General features: G+C 40.0%; 1 protein-coding gene across 1 annotated transcript in view; it reads right to left on the bottom strand.

The window, feature by feature from the left end:
• ITGA9 (integrin subunit alpha 9) overlaps nt 1-25,677 on the bottom strand; it is a 272,113-nt gene that overhangs the window by 181,026 nt on the left and 65,410 nt on the right. Inside the window, exon 15 of the mRNA XM_067562457.1 lies at nt 24,001-24,161. Within this exon, the coding sequence (XP_067418558.1) occupies nt 24,001-24,161 (161 nt within the window). The remainder of the gene's footprint in view (nt 1-24,000; nt 24,162-25,677) is intronic.

Below are 25,677 nucleotides of genomic sequence, written 5' to 3'. Positions count from 1 at the left end.
GGGTTCTGCGCCACCTCAGTGCAAGGGAACTCCTCAGTTTCGGGTCCTCCGACGGCGACCAGGTTCTGCGCCGCGTTGGTGCGGGCGAACTCCTCGGTGCCGGGGATCTGAAACGGGAGCCGTCTGAGTGCCGCCTGGCAGACCTCGACCAGTGCCACCTCCTGGCATGTGCTGCCTCTGGTGCCGGGGATTGATGTCAGCGCCGAGAGGGAGACTCCGCATCCTGTGTCGAAGCAGGTCAGCTTGACAATGCCAACCTGGAGCGACTGCTGGGGGAGCGTCTCTGCTCTACCCCCGGAGGCTGTCTGGTGGGAGATCTTCCTCTCCATACTGGGGATCTCCTCCACCCTTTAGGGGGACCCAACACAGGTTTCCCCCATGACACCGGCCCCTTCTCCCTTGGTGGAGGGCGGGGCAGAGGTGGCGTAGGCAAGGCCAACAAGGCTCTTGCTGCCTGAAAAGCTTCCGGTGTCGATAGCGTTGGCAGGGGCATTCTCCCACTCCCAGGAGTCGGGGGAGGCTCCTTGACTGGAGATGCAGACATCAGAGAAGACTCAACGGGCCAGGTCCGGTGCATCTCCATGCTTGACCCTGCCTGTACTGACGGCGCAAGGGAGTATCCGTGCTCCGCGCGCTGCTTCTTCCTCTTCGGTGCTGGTGATGTTGCGCAGTGCCGAGTCAAGACCAGTGCTGGTGGTGCGCTCTGCACTGAGGTCACACTCGGTGCCAAGGTGGAGTGGGCTGGCTCAGACGCCAGGCAGAGCGCTACCACCAGCAGCAGGGCTTTCAGCCGGATTTCTCGGTCCTTTTGGGTCCTCGGTTTAAAAGCTCTGCAGATCTTACATTTTTCTTTTCTGTGCGTTTCCCCCCCAAGCACTTAAGGCAGCGGTCATGGGGGTCGCTGAGCGGGAAGGCCTTCCCACAGGAAGCACATGGCTTGAATCCCGGCGACCGGGACATAGCCCGGCTGCTCTAAGTCCCCGCAGGGATTTACCTTATCTCTAACTATTCTTACCAACACTTAACTACTTAACTAACTAAAACTAACTTAGAATATCAAACAAGTCCAAACGAGGGGAATAGTACTTGCTGAGAGCAAGGCTTGTTCCAGTAACCGTCACGGGCGGAAAGAAGGAACTGAGGGATGTAGGGCCAGCAGCGCCTCATATACTGCGGCATGCGCACAAGGCTCCAGAGGGCGCTGGAGCCGGCCCTACGGGGTCTGCTAAGGGGAAAAAAGTTCCGGGTAACCGTGCATGGAGGCCTGCACACACCTATAGTGGAATGGACATGAGCAAGCACTCGAAGAAGAACTTGATCTGTTTGGTAGGGGATCACTGGGTCCAGTTTTACTCATCTTAGTAATGTGGGTAATGCTCAGCCCATTATTAGCAACTGCAGAAGGGGAAAACTCAGATAGGAGTACAGCCTAAAACTACTTTACTATGGGATTGTTTAGAATAACTCATTCCCTACCATGGTTTTGTTCTAATGGAACTACAATATGTTGATCTACTTTTTTTTTTTTTTTTAAATCTCACACACACATTTACACTGCTCCCACTTCCGCCTCGAGAGTAAATAAGTATGTACTTTTCTTCATATGACCTTTCATCAATTGGAGAAACCAGTCCTGGTGAATCTTCTTCTCTCAGGACCTATGCCTTTACAGAAAAGAAATAAAAAGGCAATGTATGGCAGCATTCATTCCACCGCACAGATGAACACTGCAGGAAGACTATGTCACGTAGCACAGATGCTATGCTGTTTTGTTTTGTTATAGAAAGTGTAAAATATTTTGTAATGAATAGCACTCAGTTTCACGACGACAATTTATCTGTTAACTCCACTGTTTAATTCCTTCAAAGGCTACATGCTCTCCACACTGGCTAATTTAATAGTCACCAGAATTTTGTCTAAGATGCAGTCACAGGCCAATCCCACTACAACATATGGGCGAACTACATCTGCATGGAGGCCCATTGACTTCAAGAAGACCGCAGAGACATGAGGCTCAGGTCCACAGTTTGGAACTTACGGCAGACAATAGGCCTTGTAATTAGTATTTCAAAATAAAACCCAAAACCAACCCATTTATTTGCTTGGTTCTCAAGCTATGGATCATGGGGTCATCCTCTGATGCTCCTGCTTGCTCAGATGAAGTTGCTGCTCAAGCCTGTCTTCACAGTGACAACATTCGTTTTCCATCAGCCAGTCACTCTCTATGGCTATTGACTACTGTTATAAGGATTGTATGGCTTAGACCATTAATTACTAGGTTATCAAATCTTTCACATTTAATTCACTGGCTCAAATGGGTCTCATTTGATAATGGAAAAAGTCACTGCCACCCACAAAGTGCCCCTATAGCTCATGCAAAATTAGTTTGAGGCCTTGGTCCAGTACACAATTGTTATATGAATACTTGTCAAAAGCCATCATCAAAATGGATACTATTTTAACAGTCTCAGAAGAGAGGCTGAGGGCCGGATGGGCATGAAGAATGAAATTCCTTTTCTTTCCTAGAGTTAGCTCCACACTAGTAGGACATTATTCTACGGACAAAAGGAGGGCTTCAGTTTCACCAACACAAAAACTACCAGACACTTGGGCAAAATTCTTGCTTGTTCATGGAAGTTTAAGGAACTAACTAAAATCGACAACTCATTCATACTGCGTCCATCACTACTCTAGTAGCCATCTCATTCAGAGCTGCTCAGGTGAGCATAACACAAAACCAAAGGCTGGGTTTAAACTACAGACATGCAGACTTAATGCTCACCCATTGTTTAGAACTGAACTCAAACATACATTTGTCAGGTTCTTAAATGTCCTTCGCCAACACCCTTTTTTCGTGCTCCCCTGGCGTTTCCAAGCACCTGCTCAGACCATTATCAGAAGTGCTGATTCTCTCAGTATTTCTGGCTGGGTGTAGTAGTGAAAATCTTGATAGAAAGTTGTTCTCATAAACAGGGAGGAAGGAAAGTCTTGTGGGGGAGGTATGGAAGTGGGACTCAAGAGATCTGACTTCCACTTCAGGTTTGCCAGACACTTCCTGTATGACCTCATTTAATCTCCCTCAGCTTCAGTTTCTCATCTAAAATAAATCTTTCTTAAATTACTTTTTTATGGGAAATTGGAGTTTTGAAAAAATTAAAAATTTCACTAAAAGTCTCTGCTTTCCATGGAAATTTTTGATTTTTCATTGAAAAAACTAAAAGGTTTTAGTTTTTTGATTTTTACAAAAAGACAAAATATATATAAAAAAGAAAACTCATTTTCTACCTAGCACTCAATAGCTCAAACAGGCACCCACCCATATCTTGGGCTCCCCTAGTGTGTCAGGAACTTTTCAGTCTCCTATCATAGCAAACAAAAATTAGTACAAGAACAGACCAATGGTTCCTCCTGGCCAGTCATCTGCATCTGAAACTGGCCAGTACTGGATGCTTCAAAGGAAGATGTAAAGCTACCGTTGCTGCTGGTCTTGTCTTTCCTCTGCAGTGCACCTAATTATTCGGTACTATACCTAAGAGGGAATTCCTCCCTGACCCAGTCTGGTAATCAATTTATGCTCTGAACTATGAGCATTGACAGGCCTACCATTTTTTTCCTATTCTGTCTGTTGCACAGAGGCCTGTAGTTTAAGTTGTCCAAGTAACAAAACTCCAGCTCATCCTGTTACTTAAAAGTGTTTATGAAAACTAGCAGAAGTCGGAAACAAAGAGATGGTATAAATGGGATTGTTTAAGTTAAAAGAACTGATGAGGGTCTTTTGGCACGACAAGAGTCTAGAAATGGGAAGATTGTTTTCAAATCACCAGAATGTTTAATGTTAATGGGATCAGGTTGCACATTTTCCTATATATTGTTTATCTGGGCAAATGCATGGCCTGGCATGGGCAAGCTCCATCATCATGACTGCCACCCTTACCATCTCCTGGGGTTCCAGGATCCATCATGACTCTACTGGGTCTTTGTCATCCTGATCCCGAAAGCTGTTCTGATCAGAGGAAACCAATGAGATTGCCACTTTCCATGGGCTCAGCTAAAACCTGAACACCTGTTATCAACCCCTCCTTTGTGTGTAACTTGCCTTCTCCACCTTATTTCTCCTCTTTTCTATCATTCCCATTTTGTCATCTATTTGTACAGGCATAAATACCTGCCCTTTCCTGGTTACTGTGCGGCCAGTCCGCCATCCAATCTAGTATTCAGTAGCTAAGATAATCTAAAATCAAAATCTAACCTATAAGTAATATTTATTATTCAATTAATTTTAAAATTAAATTAAATTACATGGAAGGACAGTTAAACATAGCCAACAGGTCAATAGTATGAAAACTAAAGCCCATTGATAAAATTTAGAATATGGAGAATAAATATATCTATATCTAAAATATATCTAAAATCCACAGGATACACGAAATGAATGTTCAGGTTCACGGTTTATCACTAAAAAGAGCCAATATATCCGACGTAGCATACATAGCAAGTCTGCACACACTCTCTTTAAAACTTCTAAATTTATCAATACCTAAAATTTTAAAAATTTCATCATTTCTTTCGCTCCATTTACCTCTCACCCCAACCACAAATCCAAAGAAGTGGATGATCTTCCCACCAGTGAGCTGCAGCACCTCCTCCTCCAACTCAGAGTAGTATGCCTCCTTCTCAATGTGGGCTGCCTCCACACTGTCAGCGTTGTCTTCCCATCTAACTGTGACATCCACAACGGCTACCACTCCTTCCTTTTCAATAATGAGGTCGGGTTTTCTCAACTTCCCTTCTTTATTACGAAGGTAAGGTCCAATCCAAATTTTACACCCTTTATTTCCTACTTTATCAATTAGTGCTTTAACTATTCTATTATGTCTTTTAATTCTTGCTTCTTTCGTTTTTATGCACTGACCAGAGATGTGAGGAATTGTCTCTTTGACCTTACCACACCATCTACATAACCCTTCCTCCATCTTCTGTCCTCTTGCTAGACTTTCCCTGGTGGGAAAAACATTTGCTCTTGTTTGCAATGCCGCAATTAGAGAGGAGGACCTGGCCAAGCAAGGATATTTTAAAAACGAATTACTAATACAATCATTTTTAAAATATTTAATACCAATTCCCTAACATTTTAAATTACTCCATTTTAAAAACTCTTCATCTCTCCACATTTTAGGATTAGCCGTTTTAGCACTATATATTAAAATTTTCTCCACTAAATTTTCCCCAGCATATAAAACCGAGAAATCTATCCAGTCATCTTTGGAGACAATATGTCTCCTCCATTTACGAATTAACATGTTTGGAATTTGGGTACTGAATTTTGTAACTGCTAGACCCCCATCTCCAGTTCTAGCATAGAATAGCCCGTCAGTTGTACACTGGGGGAGATGTAAAATCTTTTTAAGAGTGTTCCTAACTAAAACATCTAATTCATTTAACATATAAAGTGGCAGCTTGATTAAAAGTAATTCATAAAAAACTCTCGTTAAAATATAAACTTTCAAAATTATCAATTTCTGCACAGGTTTTAACGGAGCCTTACATAAACTTTCATACCAATCAACTAATTTTTCCTTAGGGGAATTATTAGCCACTCCCAGCAATGGATCTATTTTTGCACCTAGCTAGCAAAGACAACTCCGTCTTTTGCAATACTGCTGCGAGACTGTGACCAAAGATGGAGCTAAAAGCTATCCCCTAAAATAAAGTGACATGGGGAAGTTTGCCAAGTCTTGGAGTGGCTGATCAGACCAGGTGCTGATTCTGTGTCTCTCCAGCGGCAAGGTTGAAGGTTAGAGTCAGCACCAGAGACAGAAGCATTTTCTGTTTGCTGTTCTCTCTCCGCCGCCTTCTGTGTATTTATTTGTTTTGTCTGAAATAAAACAGGATCAGGCTTCAAGAATAGCAACAGCAGCAGCTCCAGACTCTCTCTTTTTCCTCAATAAGGACAGTTAATACCATAGCTAAATGGAGAATGGCCATTCTATTTCAAAGCAACTTTTGAAATCTGTTTTCTTTCTGCACTGAAATGAAAATAAGACTGTGCATGCATGTGTTCTATAAGCCGGGTGATTAGGATCCTGTCTTAATGTGAAAATCCCAGGTTCAAGTCCTACCCTACTTGCTTCAGAGAAGAATTTTTCATCCCAAATCTCTCTGAATCATGCATAGGAGGGACTTGAACATGGGTCTTTCACATCCCAAGCCAGTGCTCAAGCCACCTGGCTAGAGAGAGTAGGAGAATTTATCTTGAACCAAAAAGACATTTTCAATGTAAATGGCATAGTTCATTGAGTCAAAAATGTTCCAACCAGATTTAGTTAATACCATCTAAAAGACTGTCAAGCAGCAAGTTTTCCCTATCAATATAATTCTAGACAGCTAGAGTGAATGTGGGAGTAAGAGGTGTTGTTAAAAATGAGTCTTAATACTTTACATTTCAAAGGCTGTAACTATTTTTCCTTTTTCTGAGAGTCTTTAAGAGAATATTAAAAAGATTCTTAATTGTGGTTATTACAACAGGAGTAAGCCAGTGATAACTTGACACGAAACCCTGGACCATGTTTAACCGTTAAATGCTGAAACACAGTGAACAAAGTTTTCATCATCATCTTAGCCCTTGTTCATCCAGAGACATCCCCCTTTTCAACAAAATAGGTGCCTAGAAAGCATAAGGCAACTTTCCGGAGGTATGGACCCCAAGTGTAAATTTATTTTTTGAGACACCAGAACTTTCAAAGCCATCAGATATCAGGTGCGAAATACCTTATGTACATTTTCCATTTCATGATCATGCTTAAGATTCCACATGAATAGTAAACAATCAAAGGCATCAACACTTACAGCATTCTAAGACACAAGGGAGAGAGAGAAAGGGTCTCAACACTAGAGGAAAGGAAATCTACTCCTCCCTACCAACATACTAGTGCCTAATGATTCTTAGAGCAGAGTAGAGTTAGTGCATGAATTTATTGTGCCAACTAATCCCTAGAGCCTTACGGGTTTCAATATTTTTTAACCCAAACTCTTTAATACAGCTGTGGAGACTAATAAAAAGTAGAAGCTTACAACACTTGATCCCGGCAGAGTTCACACATAAATCTCAGTTGGTCCTTCGCATTAAACTCCTGTGCTGTATAATCACCTTTCTAAATGCCATAGTGGATAGTTTCCAAACTGGTAAGTGATGACAAAAAGAACATAATAGCCTACACCTACTGTACTCACGTACAAAGCTTACCACTTCTAAAAAGATCAGATTTTACCGTTTTGCCCTCTAGATTTTCAGATTAGGTGTAAAATATGACTGGCCCCAAATGCTGGGTGACTTTGCAGTCACTTCCAACATGAAACACAAGTACAGCATAACCAATGTTACCACCCAACTCCTCAGCAAGAGTAATATAAACCCTTTAAAGCAATTCAGTTAACCTATTCCACAGCTGTTGGACTGCTCATGTACGGTCTGACCCAAAGCCCATTGAAGTCAATGGAAAGACCACCAGCTGCCATTTTAAATGCAATGCCCAAATGCACACATTACATCCAGCAATGCTTGAGAAGCATAGGTTTTTCTGAATGCGTTCAGCCAGCATGCTAAGTTTCACTAAGGCCAAGGAAAGTTATCAGGATTTCCTTGTACTAGAGTTGTATGTATATCTTTGCCAGCACAGGATCAGAATAATGAGAAAGATAGGAGGACAGTGAAGTGGTTTTGCTACTTTAGGTTTCATTTGTTTAGGTTGTAACCAATGTGAATGAGAAACGCTGAGTTGTGTTTTATGGCTGAAAAGCCTGAGGTTCTTCTGTTTAGTTGATGATGGAGGAGAAAGGCAATTTTTTTTAATGAGGTCTTGATTGTATCTCTATATTCATCCAACCTTTTTTTCAGTTCTTTATCTAAAATCCAAGATAATTCACTTAATAAATGGAATATGAAAATAGAATCAATGTATCTACCAATGCACATTTTTTCCTCTTTCAAATTTCAGCTGATGTCAGACTACTCTGAAGGGGATTATGTTTATCAGCCTCATTTGCATTGATCTTACTGTATTTCTCTCAGCATTTAACATTATCAGCATCTGCTTCCAGAAAAAAACAAATTTACTCTTATGTATTAGCTCATCCCTAATGTAAAATGTATTAATTTTTTTCTATTAAGCAGAACTTCATGCATCAGTGTATGCTAACACACTGCATCTCATACCAACACTCTGACTATCTAGATGTTTACCACAGAATCATGATGACTGAGCTGGAATAAGAGAGCTTCAGTGTCATATAATCTAAGTCCTCTACATCAATCAGAAAAAGAAAAAAGAAAAAAAAAGACAAATGTGCAAATTTTTTTTAAATCTCGGTTTGAATGCCTTCATTGCATTGTCTACATGAACTTTGCTTAGACCATCTGTTCTCATGACGACTCTTTATGATGACTGTCATTCTTTATCGCCTGAGTTTTAGCTTTATAATCCAACGTAAATAACCCTTTTCTCTCCCTTACATCATCATCACTTTCATTCTGGACAACGCTGATTAGAAATATCTTGAACTTTGGTTCACACTCACTCTGTAGTCCAGATGTTTTATACATGATTGGCATTCTTTCATTTCCCTGCTTGCTTTAGTCATTTGCCACAACTCCCACTCACCCCCCATAACGCATAATATACTTAAACTGAATATGAAAATATAAAAGCAACGTTTGTGGCAGAAGTGGCAAAATGCTGTGAGGAGTACAACAGTTGCACAGTCCAAATCTGAGACAGGAGTAGAGAATGTTTGGAAATTGCGGATCTGAGAGCCCCAGGTGAATGGTGGTGCTGGATTTCTTTGGCCTTTTAAAAAAAAAAAAAAATACACCCACACATTTTATCTAGTGGACACAGCTATTGAGCCGCATCCAACGGCTATCCTCATTCAGGTCTTTATCACAGCTCAGTGGTTATGATGTACTGGTATCACTGTTTTCACCTACACCACTGCACAAAAGGCTGAATGCATCAATTTTATAGAAAAACTCATTTTTATAAGTCATTTTTATAGTTATGTTTTACACCCAGTAATGGAAATGTCCTTGAGATGCTAAAGGCTCCAGATATCCCTTCCTCCACCACTTTGTGGTTATATCCACTATAGCCATGCCTTGAGTGGAGGTGACAGGTGAACCTAGGAAGGTTCTTGTATGTACTACTGTGTGCGTGAAAATTATGGCCATCTCATATTCATATCAGTGGTGGATTTGTGTGTATGGTAACCTAGAGTATAGCCCAATTGGACCAGTAATCCCGACAGACAGGGAGGATACATGTACATTCTATGGAGGTATGGACTGATTCTACCTCTATGCTTTTAAAGTGCCTGAAAATAAGACCCAATGCCTAATTAGGGTTTCTAGATGCTACTGTAATATAAATATTAAATAAGACTCACTATACTCCTTTTTTTCATGGCATATGTTCTGTGAGCTCCCTTAAATAATGACGCTCATAAAAGTTGTTTGGAATGGAGGGTAAATCTAGAAGTTTTGCACAGCAAAGGCTATTGTAACACATGATCTGCACATTTACTGACGCATGTGTCAATTCTTGCTGAGAATCTGCTAACCACCAAATAACATATTTTGTATCATATCATTTTGCTACAGAGAGAGGACTGAGGTCAAATAAGAACATTAGAAACAATGTTGGACAAATGCAGAGTGTTCCCAAAAATAGGAAAGTAATACAAGCCATCACAAATATTTAAATTGGTTATATAAAGTTTAAAAATAAATGCTGGCATTCCTCCGAGTTCTTTAAAGAGACAAATAAAAAACAGCAGCCATCTCTCCACCCTTTGAATAATATTTATTGCTTGTGATGGCTACAATGTCAAAGCAACTTTTAAGTAATAACTCCATTTCACTAGAATACATTCCAGTTCATTTTGGCAAAGTTGAGCAACTGTGCATCAAAGAAATGAAGACACTGAGTATTACCCATCTCAATGTCATTAGCAGCTCTACAGAGATGAGGAGTCTGAGCCTGATCAGAACCAACCTGAACATTCACCCATCCATCAAACCAAAAATATTTTTCAGGTTCATGAAAGTTCCACTAATACTGAGAAGTTCTCTCAAACTTTTTGGGGTTCCCCCATCACTGACAGAGATTGGGCTCCTCTGCCCACTTTGGTGACAATAACATTTTACACGTGATGCAGGCTCCGTAATCATTAATTTGTCGGGTTCTTGCATTTTATCAAAGGTATGAAATTATGTTTCCTTCAATGGCACATAACCAAAAGAATAATTCAGAACACTGCCCAATGTTTTCTCTGGGTAAAAATAAAATCCTTTTAAGGCAAATGGATTAAAGCTTTTCAGCTTTACTATTTTTAGTTCTGGTCTCTTGGAGCTTTTGCACGTGAAAGAGTGGAGCTTGATATGGGAATAAGCTTTCTGGTTTTGTATTCAAATCCTACTGCTGTATTTTAGAGCTGGTCAGAATTTTTTGTCTAAATCTTTTTCAATGAAAAAAATGACTTTTTTAATCTAAATGTTTTGAATATGTTGATCGTTTTATGTTTTGCTAAATTAAATTTCATCCAAGTGTTTTGATAGTGTTGAAATGCTCAGTTTCAACATTTTGAAAGGGAGAATTGTGGGGTTTATTTCAAAAAGCTTTTCAAAACAGAATTTTTTTTAAACATAAAAACATTTTTTAAAGTTAAACAAGGTAAAAAATAGAATTTCATTTCACAGAAAATTTCTAAAATGTTGGTGTTTCTTCCATTCCAAAATAGAAAAATTCAAAATCACAGAGATATCCATAAAACAGAAAATTCAGTTGCCGCTCAGCTCTAGTGTATTTACAGAAAGCAGTGGACATGAATTTCCTCGCGGCTCCTACCTACTAATGGCTTTAGTACTTGCCTAACACATTATGCATTCTCAGTGAAATATCAATGTTCCAGTGGATACCACAGTGAAAAATATAAATGACAGAGTAGAACCTTGGATATATTAATGGCTTAACTTTTATTTCTTCAAGTGCATGAAGATAAACTTGTGTTTTCATACTATGACAGATCCAAAAGCTGAGCATCTGTCACTCTGAGCACTTACAAAGTGATTCCGGAATAGTACAAAGTGATAAAATATTCAAATGAAATATTCTATTATTTATTTTCTTTTTGTTTCTGGTGTCTTGGCATCTATATACCTCCTATAGACCTGTGAACCTCTTGCATGCCAATAGAAGGTATAAATTCAAGTAGGAGATAGCCTGTTTTAATTTACACCTTTGTATATCTTTCTGTTAGCTGCTTTTGTTAGTACACTCCTCTCTTCTTGACCCCCAAGTGTGAAAGTTACACCAACTTAGACTTCCTTAATCTTATATTAAAACCAGAAGGGATGTGTAATCGAGTACAAGAAGTGGAAGTTATTCCTCAGTAAGTAGAAGCAAGTCTAAGCAAGTGAATTTTACCAAGTCAGTCTAAGGGAGCCTAAATTATGTAACATTAACACCATCTTCTCTCAGTGTAGATTCTCCATGTCTTGTCTTCTGTTCCTCCCTATCTGTATTGGACTGAAAACACTTGTGAGCTTGAAACAGCTTGCAGAACTGAGGCTTGTTTGCAGAGTGACATTTAAATTTATGATCTATGAAGTGATTTTAATAAACAATAGTTACCACACTGATAGGATAATTACACTCCCTGGGAATGAGGGAAGGTGTGTGTCTGTAGTCAGTGGTATCTTTAGTCAAACATTTCTGAACCACAAATGTTTGAATTTAATTTGGTGCTAAGGAAGGGGTGATAGTTCAAGGTGTATATGGAGGGAGAGAGCATTTTCTATCACACGAGTTCATCCATCCCTAGCTGAAATTCATTACAAATACAGCCTTTCAAACACATTACCAGGTACATACTTACACTATGACCTAAAGCACTGGCTTAGAATTACCTGTTCACCATCCAAAACAAACCAAGTGCATTCCACATACAACCTTTCCAGCAGACCTCAGGAGACTATCGAAAGGTTATAGTTTTGGAATAAACCCAGTGGCCACATCCGTCACAAACTAATTGCTTTTGTTTGTTCCCCCATCTGCCCCCCCACACACAAGAGTCTTATGCTGGAAGTTGTTGCTAATGTTTCCTGATAAAGTGCTTTGCTCATTCCTTCCAAAGGACAACAAAATAAGAGGGTGATCATTTTAGGCACACTCCAGTTTGGACAAGATAAGCAAGCTGCTGGTCCATGATCACCACACTGATGGATATTCCTCCTTGTGTTGTAAACAGGAAAACCACGAAGACAAACAAACTGCAAGGAGAGACTCTAAACTGATAGTAAGGGAGGACACATGGTCCTCCCAACCTTTCTTTACTATATTGTTTTGTAGCAAGAGTTTGGGATTCAATTGGGATGGGTACAGTAATGTGTGGCAAAAATCAAGTGTGAGTTATGTACCTCCCTCCCGATAAGTGCTGATAAACCTTAGGCACAACATGCCATCAGGTGTTTAGTTTATGCCACCTGATGCAAACCCCCCCCCCCCCCCTTAATTTAGGAATGGTTTACAGAGTTTCTAAAAATTGAGGTAGTGTAGTCTAGTGAACAGAGCACTGGAGTAGGTCTCAGGAGAGCTGGGTTCTATTCTCAGCTCTGCCACTGGATTGCTGGGTGACCTCGGGCAAGTCACTTCTCTGTGCATCAGTTTCCCCATCTGTAAAATGGGGATAATGATACTGATCTGATTTCTATACACATTGAGATCTATTGATAGGAAGGGCTATAAAAGAGCCACGTCTGATTACTATTATTAGTGTCCTTCAACCTGTAAAGCTGAGTGCCTTAGTTACCATGAGTCCCAGAAAAGAAAAAAAATCAAAATAAGTGCAAAACACTCCTTCACCCTAATCCCCCACTTCAAATAGCATGCCTTAATATAAAAATGTTACATTGCTCAAATCTCTTATCTCGGACCCTTCCGTTTCTAGGAGGAAGTTTTCTATGTCCTATTGGGAAATATTATATATCCTATTGGGACAAAGGTTGCATTTCTAGCCCTGTAAGACCATGAGAAAACAGATAAAGTCTGGAAAAACTGTCACAGGCCCACAACTGAATCAGTCCTTCCTGGGCTTTGGGTAGGTGTAATTTGGGGGGGAAATTCCAGACGACAGCATATGAGCACTTCTCCAAATAAGCCTGGGCAAGACTCATATTCATTGATTCACAGATTCTGAGGCCAGATGGGAACACTGTGATTATCTAGTCTGCCCTCCTGTACAAAACAGGCCATAGAACTTCCCCAAAGTAACTCCTAGAGCAGACCTTTTAGGGAAAAAAATCCACTTGATTTCAACATTGCCAGTGATGGAGAATCCACCACAAGCCTTGGTAAATTGTTCCAATGGTTAGTTACCCTCACTGTTAAAAATGTATACCCTATTTCTAGTCTGAATTTATCTAGCTTCAACTTCCAGCCATTGGATTGTGCCATACTTTTCTCTGCTAGATTGAAGAGTCCGTTAGCAAGTATTTGCTCCCCATGTCGGTACTTTATAGACTAATCAAATCACCCCTTAACCTTCTCTTCGTTAAGATAAACTGAGCTCTGTTAGTCCATCACTATATAGGGTATGTTTTCTAATCCTTAATCATTCTCCTGGGTCTTCTCTGAACTCTCTCCAATTTATTAATGATTTGGTGGTTTGTAGCAGACACCAGTACCCCATGTTGTGCATGATGGATGGATTAAAGGGCAGGTAATATGATAGTAGGCACATGCCTGGTCAATTTAATGTATGTCTCTTCTATTTATCACATGGATACATATTTTATATAGGTTTTCTATGTAAAAACAGCCATTTATAGCTCGGTTAAAAGATATACAAAAACCTGCATTTAGAAAGTCGGTTTGGAAAACTTGCATTTCCCTCCAACTGTAGAGCAAATCTCTAGAGGAGCCAGACAATTAGACAAATAGGGGCAAGGAGTAAATCAAAGGGCTCAAGGTACAAGTCTGGCGCAACAGATCCTATTTATGGTTTACTTGGGATTATAGTGGATGAAAATTGGCAAGAAAAATGAACAGACACAGAGCTCTGTAGAAGCAACCTCAGCAGGCAAAATGTTGGACACTATACTGGGTGGGCCTTCTTCAAGCCAACATTTGTTTTGAGACAAATGGGCTGCAACTACAAATGGGAAGGAGTAAACCTAGGAAAGGACTAATCCTCTGGCAGGATCGCTCCTAGCAGTCCCTCTGGAGCAATGGTATTTCTGACTGCACCATAAATAACCCACATTGCCTTGTGCATATATGTCACCAGTGGTGAAGCCTGCCTGCAGGTTAATACGTAAAGTTAATTATTTTGATACCAACAGCTGTAGTTTGAAAGGAGCATCCAGTGCTTTTCAGCAGAATTTATGAGACCCACACTGTACATTCATTTCATGGAACATATAGTATATCTTCTGATGACCACAGAGGGATTAAGCAATTCTACAAAATACAGTTATGAAATATTTCAAGCAAAAAAAAAAAATGCCATGCACTGCATAATTCCTATTTCCCTCCCCACCCTCACACACCCCATTAAATGTGGTTAAATGCTAACCTGCTCAAGTCAATTAAGTTTTTTGCCAAGTGGAAAAGCTTAGAAACTAAACAGCATCCTATTTTCCTGGTAGAGTTTAAGACCTTCTGCAACCAGAAGATAAAATTTTACTACACAGTTGTACCATGGTGCAATCACCAGGAGTCTCCCTTCCCCACCACGTGACATGCAGAGTTTGAACTTCTACAGCCAAGTCATAAAGCAGTGAAAGAAAAAAATGTGATAATTTCCTTGACAGAAAGAATGGCAGAGGTGGGACTCTATAAAAGATCTCTCCCTTAAAAGGACAGAGAGCACAGGAGTAGCTGAATGTTCACCTTAATTTAAAAAAAAAAAAAAAAAGCATGAAAGTGTCAGCTCTATGGAAGTTTCCAGAGTTTCCCATGGGCTTTAATGGCACCAAGAGGTGGAAGAAGGAAGATCTTATTAGAATTTAGGTAGAGTCTGGTTCCCAAACCAGACCAAAGACAGAAGTAGAAAGACCCCCACTGACTTAATGGGCTTTGGATCAGACCCTTGGCGAACAGCAAAACCCCTGCAAAAAGCAAAGGGAGCCCAAAGACAAATAAATATCAATTCATAGTGTTTGGATCTCTGGTAAACCACATGCCTAGCTCAAACATCTTCCTGCCTGCCAACACTTTCTTAATCCTTCCCTTTTTATGGCAGCTAAATCTCTGCATTGAAGAGAGACACTGAAGAGGAACCCTGTGCTCTGCTGTGGTTCGTAATGGAGCACGGCACAGCTAAGAGCCATGCCCCTCTGTCAGAGGTGCTTTCCAATGCAGTCATTCCTGGCCACTGCGTATCCAAAGGGACAAGGCTGAACTCTTTACATCAGAGTGAGGCGATGGAAAATGTTAGTGCTGTTTTTCTAACAGTTTACGTCCCTCAGCCTCTGCTTGGTCCTGCAGCACAGCAAGTACAATAGCCTCCTAGCATGTTCTGCACACCGTTCTGGCTAGCTGCGATATACAAGGCTGTCCAAAGCAACAGATATATACAAATAAAGCTTGGCTTTGTAAACCGTCCCACCCACCAGCCTCAGAGGCAGAACATGTCATGTGACAGCCTCGCTCATTCTGACACTCACTAGTTGGCTCAGCAAGGACAATGAAACAAACCCAAAAATATAAACCCCGCCATGGGCCTGTAGATCTGATCCTCATTGTAGTCAAAACTCTTGGCAAAGCTGCACAGAGCTTTTGGTCTCACATACAGTACTTGTAAACTTCCTACTGACCAGTGCATTAAGTCAGTACTCTCTGTCTGCCCTGTGGTCCAAATCCAAAGAAAGTCTTGGCACCTACAGCTCTGAAATCAGCCTCTGCAAAAAGCACAAAAGAACACCAAACCCAATTGCTTGTTTTCATTTCTCTCCTCTCCCTTTGGACACATTGGTCTCTGGGATCCAGAGCCACTCACTCCAATCTGGCTTAGAGGGTGGGAAAATAGTTAAAGCCAATGGGAGAGTCATTCCATGAGAAGTAGGGGAGAGATTCAATGGAGCAGTTAGCCCTGCCTTTCCTCTAAGGCTGGAGTTGTCAACTGCATGACTCACATTTCATCAACCTACTATAAAGGAAATCAGTTTTTGCTGATTTTCATTGGTGGCGAAGAACCGTGAAAAACATAACCTTTGAAAGACAGTGTGGGTAATGGTTCATTTAAAAAAAAAAAAACCCAACAAAGAACAACTTAGTAGAGAAATGTATAACAAGTCCAGTTGCAAAATGATTTCTTTTCTTCCCCCAAAGTGATCAACTTTTGTAAAAGTTTGGAGAGGCTTATAATGGAAATCCTTATACAGCCTTAAACACAAGCACAAAAGAGAACTACAATAATGGGGGGAAGGGTTAGGCAATGAATTTCCAAAAAGCCCATAATTTCATGGGAATTTTTCAAATCAGTTGTAAAGGTCATTCATTCTTTCACAAAAGAAAACAAATGAAAGGCAGCCAACTGCTGGGTTTTAGAAGTTATATGATGAGCGGTGGTTTCTGCCAAACTGTTTATTTTATTGTTACCTTGTCCTCCCAACACATCCCCATCCTCCCCCCATCCGCCCAACTCATTTGCCTGTTTTGTCTACCAGTTGCATCCTATCTGATACATAAATTGTGAGCTCTCTGGGGCCAGGACTGTCTTTGGTTAGTAAGCTGAACAGAAATCCTGGGGCACCATGGGGCCTTGGTCCTTGTTTGGAGTTCCTAGAAGTTACTGTATTACTAACAATAGCCAACACCTATTTCCATTATAATATCTTTAATAAATATAAAAGGAATGTGTTGGCTCGAGAATGAGCAAGCCTGAGAAGAGAAAATATTTGTGTATCATCAATGCCTATAACATCTTTGCAACATCCTTGAGGGTGAATCTGTTTGAGTGCTACAAAGAGACAGATTATGAAGACTCTGAGTAAGATTTCCAGGGCCAGATTTAGGGGCAAGTGACCGTCTGGGATGCTGGTTTTGTTGTTAGTGACAAAAGGGAAAAAAGAATGTTTGAAGTAAAATGTTTCAGTATTCTATATGTGGATTCATTGTTCACTAACCTCCTAGAATGCTCTGTACCTTTGTAGAACCTCATGGAACCTTCTAGACTTTCTGAGAATTATATTTTCCTCCAACCTCCTAGAACATTGTCAGCCATTCTCTCATAGGTATATAAGGGGCGGGACATCCCCAAGCAGTCAGTGAGATATAAGCAAATCGTGCATCAAAGTCATGAAATGGGCTTCAAATGCAATAAAAAACAAGGTATTCAAAAATTTAACAAGGGGAAGGGGGTGCCAAAGACGTTCCTCACCTGAGGCGCCATTTACTTTAAGGGCAGCCCTGAAAATTACCATGGTTTTAAGAATAAGTTATTTTTAATGCAGATATTCCCATTAGGTGAGATAACCAGTTCCAGAGAGGTACCATCACAATAAAAACTACAAATGGGCTCAAATTAGTTAACTTTAGAAACTCAGTTGTGAGCGATCACCTGCTCACAATATCAGGTGCTTCAAGATCCAAATGCCAGAATTATAGTTTTAAATGGCACATCCAGGTCCACAGAATTCAAAAGCAAATGAGAGACACATAGCCATGGTGATTTCTGTTGAAAAGCAGAATTTTTATAATCAGAACAGTCAATGCAACCACAGCAGAAACTCATAATCTAGACTGACTCTACATAATATAAATTGAGTTTAGTAGCCGTAGTATTTGTTGATCAGCTCTCCTCTGTAACTATGAGCAGAATCAATGGGAGTTAATATTATGGGCACTATAGGACTGTTTAAAGACAACCAGCCAGCCATAGAGATAAGAATATCTGGAAAATACAAATGCAGTGTCTGATGTAATCGTGTGCTACATTTGTTGATGCTGTTTTGAGACTGTTAAGGCCCTGGCATTGAACAATTTCAGCAGTGATTGATAGCAATAGCTAGCTCAGTTGACCAGCCTTCAGCTGCATGCCAAAAAAATCACATGGGTCCACTTATAATAAACACAGGGATCATATGAGAGGTTATCATCATCATGATGATGGCCTTATGAAAATAAGTTGAAGAAAAGATCTGACCTAACATAAATGTGCAGCACTACACACTTTTTCCTCTCAGTTTCAAATTAAAGTTGGTGGATTCTCCTATCCCATCCTCAGACATATTTTCTCAATATCAGGGAAACTCAGAAAAGGAGGAAGTAACAGCAGCCGCAACCTGGAAACAAAACCCTTGAAAGGGTTCAATGGTGTAAAACTCCCATGGTCGGAATGCATGTTAAACACCTTATGGGTCCATCTGTCGAATTTTCTGAGTTCCATCAACTCATGTTGTCTTAAAGTAGAATTGGGGGCAAACAGAACATCATAGTATGGAGCCTAAACAAGATTAAGATTAGAGAAACAAAGGAAACATCTAACTTTTTTTTCCCTTTTCAATTTCTGGAGCCCTTCTCTTTGCTCTTGTTCCTCCCTTTGTTATCAAGTTCTTATTTCTTTAATGTTTGTGTTTGCTGAAAATTAAATATGTATGTTAGAAAATAGATAAACTGGTTTAAAGTTATTTTGGCTTCCTCTAATCCAGTAACATTGATGGAGGCTTGCAGAGCAAAAACAGATGATGTATTATATTACTGACTCTGATGAGCTGGCAGAAGAAAGACAGTGGTGGCCTTAAAATAATTAAATAACCTAGAAAAACATTTGTTTGATGACAAGAATTGGAAAGTGGTGTCTTAATAGTTTGATCCCAGTTGGAGTTAGTTAAAACTTTTTTTAAAAGATTCCAGTGGGAGCCTGCAGGTGCTGTGCTGATATAGTGGAGTATGAAGCAATAATTGATCTTCTCTGACTCTTTTTGCATGACCAGCCTTGTACAGACAAATTGATAATTTCCTACATAATTTCTATGAGTCAGGGGCCTGATTTCACAAGGGGCAAACTGCCCTCAATTCCCATTGAAGGCAATAGAAAATGAGTATGCTCAGCATTTTCAGAAGGTGCTAAGCACTCAGAACTCATATCCCAGAACCCTATAGTAAGGTATGCTGGGAAAGGCACCAATAGTTGGGCAACCCGACACTTGAGAGAATCAGTAGTGACTGGACAGCCACAAGATATTTACTTGTATTGAAGGGGCTGAATTCCCACCTTTCTGAGGACCAGGGATTGTGCCAAAAAAACAGGTTTTGAAAACTGGAACAAGGTATTTGAAATAGATGTCATTCTGTTTTCCTCTGACGCTAGGTCTTTACAGGGCCGTATTATCCATTAGGCACAATAGGCACAGTGCCTAGGGCCTACGAAACTTTCAGGGCCTACGAAAAATTTTGTGAACTAAAATAAAATTTATCCGAAAATTTGAAAAGCAAACGATAAAATCAAAATTCATATCTTCTTAAATTAAATATATTTATCTAAGGTACAAATTACTATTATATTATTACATATATCCATTGTAAATTTAATTCTGTGACAAGATTTAAAATTTTCTAAGCTTTTAAGGAATATGGTTACAATACTAACAAAAGGGAATGCATTAAATGCAGGCTTCAGTTTTGAACAATTTTTATTTGACATTTTGCTCAGAGTGGCATAACTAGGGGCCACAAAACCTCGCAATTAATGTGCTTAAATGAATAGCTTAAACTCAAATTAGTTATGTCGGTCGGGGGGCGTATGAAGGTCTTAAAACAGCCTTGGGTCTCTAAATAAAAACTGAGATGATTTTTTGGACATCAGCTAATATGCCAACACTGTTTTAGAAATGGTACAAGAGGTGACATCACTAGATATTCCATGAAGTAACCAATCACAAATTGTGACAAGTTTTGCCAATCTCTGCATAGCAAGAGTGGTGGCAGAGATGACAATGCGCACCACCGGGCAGTTTGCCCTTTCACAACAGCTAAGGAGACAGTACATCCTCAGAATAAGGAAATGAGAAATGAATGGTCTCACTATTACTGTAAGTTCTGCAGTTTCTGTAATAATAATTTTAAAGCAGAATCTCCCAAATGTACTGAGTCCCATTGCAAAAAAAAAAAAAAAATCTCTGCATTGGCAAGTAGGAGAACCAACAAAAAAATTATAGCATGTTGCATTCTAAAATATACTTAGTTAATTTACTTTGAAAAGCAGATGTAGTTTAGTTATAATTATTTGTGACAATGCTTCATTATATGCTAGTAAACACACATCAGTGTATTTTTCAGTATGAGACCTTACCACAAAATCTGGTATTCAATCTTTGCTTTTATTTTGGGATCTGTGGATTAGGGACATGAAACCCAATGATAGTCTACTGTAAGTCAATTAGAGGGGCTGATATTTCCAATACTGCTGTTGCTATATTCAGTATCATATGAGGAACTGTCCAGCAGTAGAGCACCTCTCAATGAACAACATGACATCGATGCTAGACATTAATCTGAGAGAACCAGTGACATTCCTGAACATCACAATCACAGCTCAGCTGTTCCTGCTGTCTCCCTATTGTCATCTAATCAGAAGAATTTTAAAGTTCCAAGGGCGGCTTCAATAAAAAGAACATTAGGTTTTGCAGCAGATGATAGTTTACGTATCATGGAGAAGAACATATCACCTGGAACCCCTCTGGTTCCAAATATCTAAGAGTCTCCTAACCAGAAATGGGAGGGGAATCTCCTCCCCCCCCCCCCTCCCCAAAACTTTAGAACCACACTCTCATCAGTCTGTGGCTCTGAAATGGTTTCACTCTGCTTTCCATCATGGACTGAAAACAGGAATCTTGCAGGAGTCTCGTCAGATTTCTAACATAATTATGTAGCCATGAGAGGTTCAAGGAGTTTGAATAATATTCATCAGACTTCTGAAGCCTTGTCCAGACCAAAACACAAACTCCAAATCTTTTTAGAGTCAGCCAACTTCTGTAACTCAGTTACTGAAAGAGCTGGAGAATTTTAAACAGGCTTAAAGCCAATAATAGGAATCAAAGGGGTGGCTCGCTCAGACCGTTGGAGGAGGAGATGTACTAGTGAATGCTCTCCCTGCAACTGTGTAATGAAGGGATATGCCTCTTTAAGGGCTAGAGGGTCTGGAGTCAGCCAACCCTGTTTGGACACAAAGCCCCTTCAGTAAAAGTGTTTGGGCCTGGGATAAGGGATTACCACAGCCAGTTGGGAAGGGGTCAGGTGATTCCTGTGAAGGAATGAAAGAGCTCAGCTGAAGAGGGCAGCTGCAGGAAGCAGGGTGAATCCCCTGGCAGGCAGGCACTAGAATGGGGAGGAGAGAGAGACAATGGAAAAGGCCTCTGGACCTCTGCAGCCTGCTTTAGTCAGGAGCACAGCTTTGTTTTGGTGTTGTTTTGTGTCTGAAGAATGACCTGTGCTCTGAAGGAAGAGCCTGAACAGATTCTAAGTGTGGCACTAATCCTTCCTGGGAGACAGGCCAGCAGCCCTACGGCAGGGTTTAGTGGAGTGGCAGTCTCATTTCAGAGTTGATAAGTCATCGCTTTTGAAATTGGGGTAATGCCAACTAGACAAGTTAGAAACATACTGTTATTTAAATAATGTAACCCATAGTTCTGCTGGCTGCAGTGGGTTCTGGTAGTTTGTCTCCCTACCAGGATTAGGCAACCTGTCTCATGTGTTAATACATCAATTCATTTGGTCTTCCTAAGCCCTTATCTCTGCACTGTGACCACACATACTGTAACACTGCAGTTTCAAAACAGAAACGTTGCCACATTAACACTTTTGTCACAGACGATCGAAATGAATGGCAATAAAGTGAATGGGTCAGGCACACAGTCTCTGAAACACCACAGTGCAAAATGTGGGTCATTTCATACTGCATCTTGTACAAAGGGGAGGGAAAACTAAAGACAAAGAATATTTGATAAATCATTCCAATGCAAACTTCAAAACCCAGATCTCATCACCAGCTATCTCACAAAGCTATGTAATCAAAGAACTTGAATTTTTACTATCTTCTAACTCAAGTATTGAGAACAGTAAAGGATCATGACCTCCATTTCCACTCCTCCAGAGTCTGCAAGGCTCTTTGATGTTTCCATGTCAAATGGCTCTATGGATCACATCACCTCCTCCCATGAGGCCACAGACTACCAGAACTCATCATTCACTACTACTTTGCATCCTTCCTTACACAAACTAATGACCTTTCCTGCAATTTCCACAACCAGAAAAAAGCCTTGGCCTTGCATGTATCATATCAACAGTTAATCCTATTTGTTAAACAGCTGTTTCACTTTATGGATAAACTGCTGGTAAATTTAAGTGTGTTTATATATTTCTTTTACATAAGCAATTACAATTCCCAAGTGTTTTGCATACAAACAGTTTCTCTTCGAAACATTTTGTACCCCAAGCCTTAGCTAGCAGTAATTACAACAAATACAATTACTTTCCAGACATGTGTTTTCCCTCCAGTGAATTCTATTCAACACCCAAAAACCACAATGGTGCTCGTATGAAAATAAGTATTTATAAAGTAATAAAGGAGCATACTCCCTGAACTGTTCTAAATCACCAGAATTCCATAGTGTTATATACTAAGGACAGAATTAGTAATCATGCATCCACTATTCCAGTTAATGAGAAACTAATTGGCTACATTTTCTGTAATAAGCTTTTTCACAGAAGAAACAAGAAGCTGCCCCACAAGCAGAAAACCTTGGAAGATGTAGTCTACCTCCAGGGACACAAGCAACTTAATAGTACATGGTTGCTTTCTTGGTGGTCACTATGTTTGTTTTCAATTATATCAGCAAGCTTGGACAAAAATGCTAATAATGTCAAGGGTGAATTTCATTTCCCAGGCTCAGAGTCTTTCGGTACAAAGCAGCTTCCTGAAAGAGTTCCTCCTTAGGAGGATTATTGGATACACTGGCTTCTCAGTGGAAATGCAAAGATAACATGGAGTTTAAAAACAGAGATTGTCTCAGTAACTGCCATGTGTAGCAAAGTGAATTTAGGTCAGCCTAATTTATGGAGAAGCGTCCTTGCGTTAGGAGGCCAGTAATGGTTAAGCAGCAACATATGCATCACCAGGCCTGTCTCATCATCTCAACATATTGCTTCACAGATTTACATCAAGGTGCTTTACACATTAAACACACAAAGGGCATGTATAAAATTTAAAAGAATAAACTTCTTTCCATATGGATTATTTTTAACCATTCTGTAGACTTCTATATCAGAGTTCTATTTCTCTATTGCTTTTTTTTATTTATTTAGTTCTCAAATAAGAGGACACTTAGGGGACATTTCTTCAGTGATCACTGTAGACCAAAGATCAGCAGCATGTCCTACCATCTCATTGCTATAGTTCTCAAAGGAACAATATCACTCCAGAAACATGGCTGGAGACACACACACAATCTTGAATGAAGGAGGGAACAAGAAATTCATGACATGGATACGAGTTTCAATTTACCCACCTCCAATCTCAACACAAAATGAAAGTCAAGAGTATGCTCCAGAACAGAGTTGAACCAGCAGCCACCTTGGAGACTCCCAAAGTCAACATGGCAGCCGTTTATGTAAGTAAATGACTTGAAGATTGCCCACGGCTTAGTCACTAAAACATACATGAAATAAAGCTACCCAACTACTGCTGTTCCTCCAAAGTAACTTAGCATTCATATTTTAGGAAAATGTACCAACCAGCCAAACCCAAAACAAAACCCATCAAATTAATATTCTTTGCATTGTGTGCTAAAAGCCATCAAATCCGTATCAAATCCATTTCTGCCTCCTCCTCCATTGATGCAGAAAAGTTCAATCATTTAATTGCTCTGATGGGTTAGAATAAATACTTAAATCAACAGATGGAATTGCAAAAAAGGTGAATGCCAGAGAGGAGATGGAATGGACTGACCTTCACATAGGCTAGGTAGTGCTCACACTTTTCCTTCATGTATGACAGCTGTAGTTGCTCCACAATCTGTCCCATGGTTTCTCCAGAAGACACAAAGTATACCCTGGGCTGTTGGCCTTTTTCTTTCTTTGCTACATCTGCGGTCAAGATATAATTCAAACCTGCCGAAAAAAGAAAAAACAAGAAGATTCCATGACTATCAGCCAAAGATGGGTATTTTCTAGCATCCTTTCAATGTATCCTGTTGTATCTTCTGGCATATTCACTTATGGTATGATCAGCACCTTGGATGATGAAGCCCTTTACTAGGAATGTGAGAAAGCACTAGCAAAAAATAATTCAAAGCTTTCTAGAGATATTTTACTCACCCTGTTGAAATAAAATACATGCTTTGTTTTCCTTCCACATCATCATAAACTAAGCACCAAAAGTTGTCATTTCCTGGCTGAGTTATAATCTATCTTGTAAAGTAGTTTAATAAAGTTTGCTGTTTTGTATTTTGATATTATTGTCCACAAAAGAAGTCTTATTTAATTATTTGTTTGCTGGCTGAATAATCCAGATGGATTATACTTGCTGCACTAGTGAACGTAACAATGTTTGAGGCCCTGAACCTGCAACAAAATCAGCTACTGTCAACACGTGTACCACTAGAGTCAGTGGGACTCTAAACAAGCACAGAGGTCCTTACGCTAGTGGATCCTATTGCAGGATGTGGTCCTCAGTGATTTCAACTGAATGTTAATATAAGAAAAGGAACATCAATAGATGACCAGCAATACAAGGGTTAATTATTGTGCATATGATGTACGTGACAGCCAGCCTGTGTCTGTTGCTATGCATTACATAATTCAGCCATATATTGATTATCTGACCAGAATTTTAATGGTTTCCTTGAATGTGTACACGTTTTGTTTTTTCAGTCAAATTTGATTTAAACCAGCTAACTGTAACTGCTACCTCTAAACAACAACAACCTTTTTAAACGACAAATTAATCATTTTTGGATTGAGACCATTTGAAAAACCAAAAATCTTCACATAAATAGGAGAAAATTCTGAGCTCTTTAAAACATAATAGTTGTCATTGGCTTCACTTAGGCCTTGTCTATATACATTAGTTGGATCGGTTTAATTTAAATCATTTTTCAAACTGATTTAGTTAAATTGGTGCAAAAGGCTCTGTGGGCATTCTTACTTCAGTTTAAATCAGGTTTTATTTCAGTTTGGCTTACATTGATTCTTAATCGATTGAAACTAAACTAAGCCTGATTTAAACCAAAGTAGGAGAGTGTCGACCCACCCTGCCAGGTGCTGAGCACTGCAATTCCCACTGAAGTTGACGGGAGTTGTGTACGCCCAACACAACTCAGAATCAGGCCCAAACTGAGGTCAAGCATGACAGATTTGGGCCTATTTTTAAAGACAAAAAAATCCATTTTTTATTTTAGTTGTACAGACCCCATACCCAACCCAGTTTGTCTCCTCTTCTTTCTGCTTCTTAGAAGACCCTCCCCTGCTACCTTTGCTGATATTATACCTACAATATCAACTGCAGGAACAACTCTTACTGCAAAGGACAAGAAAATCTGTGGGTACATCCAAGACCTGTGCAGGCAGGAAACAAGGCACTGCAGACACTCGCCCAGCCTCACAGGCCCAGACGAGCTCCCTAGAC

Source organism: Emydura macquarii, unplaced genomic scaffold, assembly GCF_026122565.2.
Source record: "Emydura macquarii macquarii isolate MOO-44397 ecotype Brisbane River unplaced genomic scaffold, CSIRO-AGI_Emac_v2 contig_2432, whole genome shotgun sequence".
NCBI lineage: Eukaryota > Metazoa > Chordata > Testudines > Chelidae > Emydura > Emydura macquarii.
The sequence above is the reverse complement of the archived record's forward strand: the minus strand, read 5'-3'. Positions and strand labels throughout refer to the sequence as shown.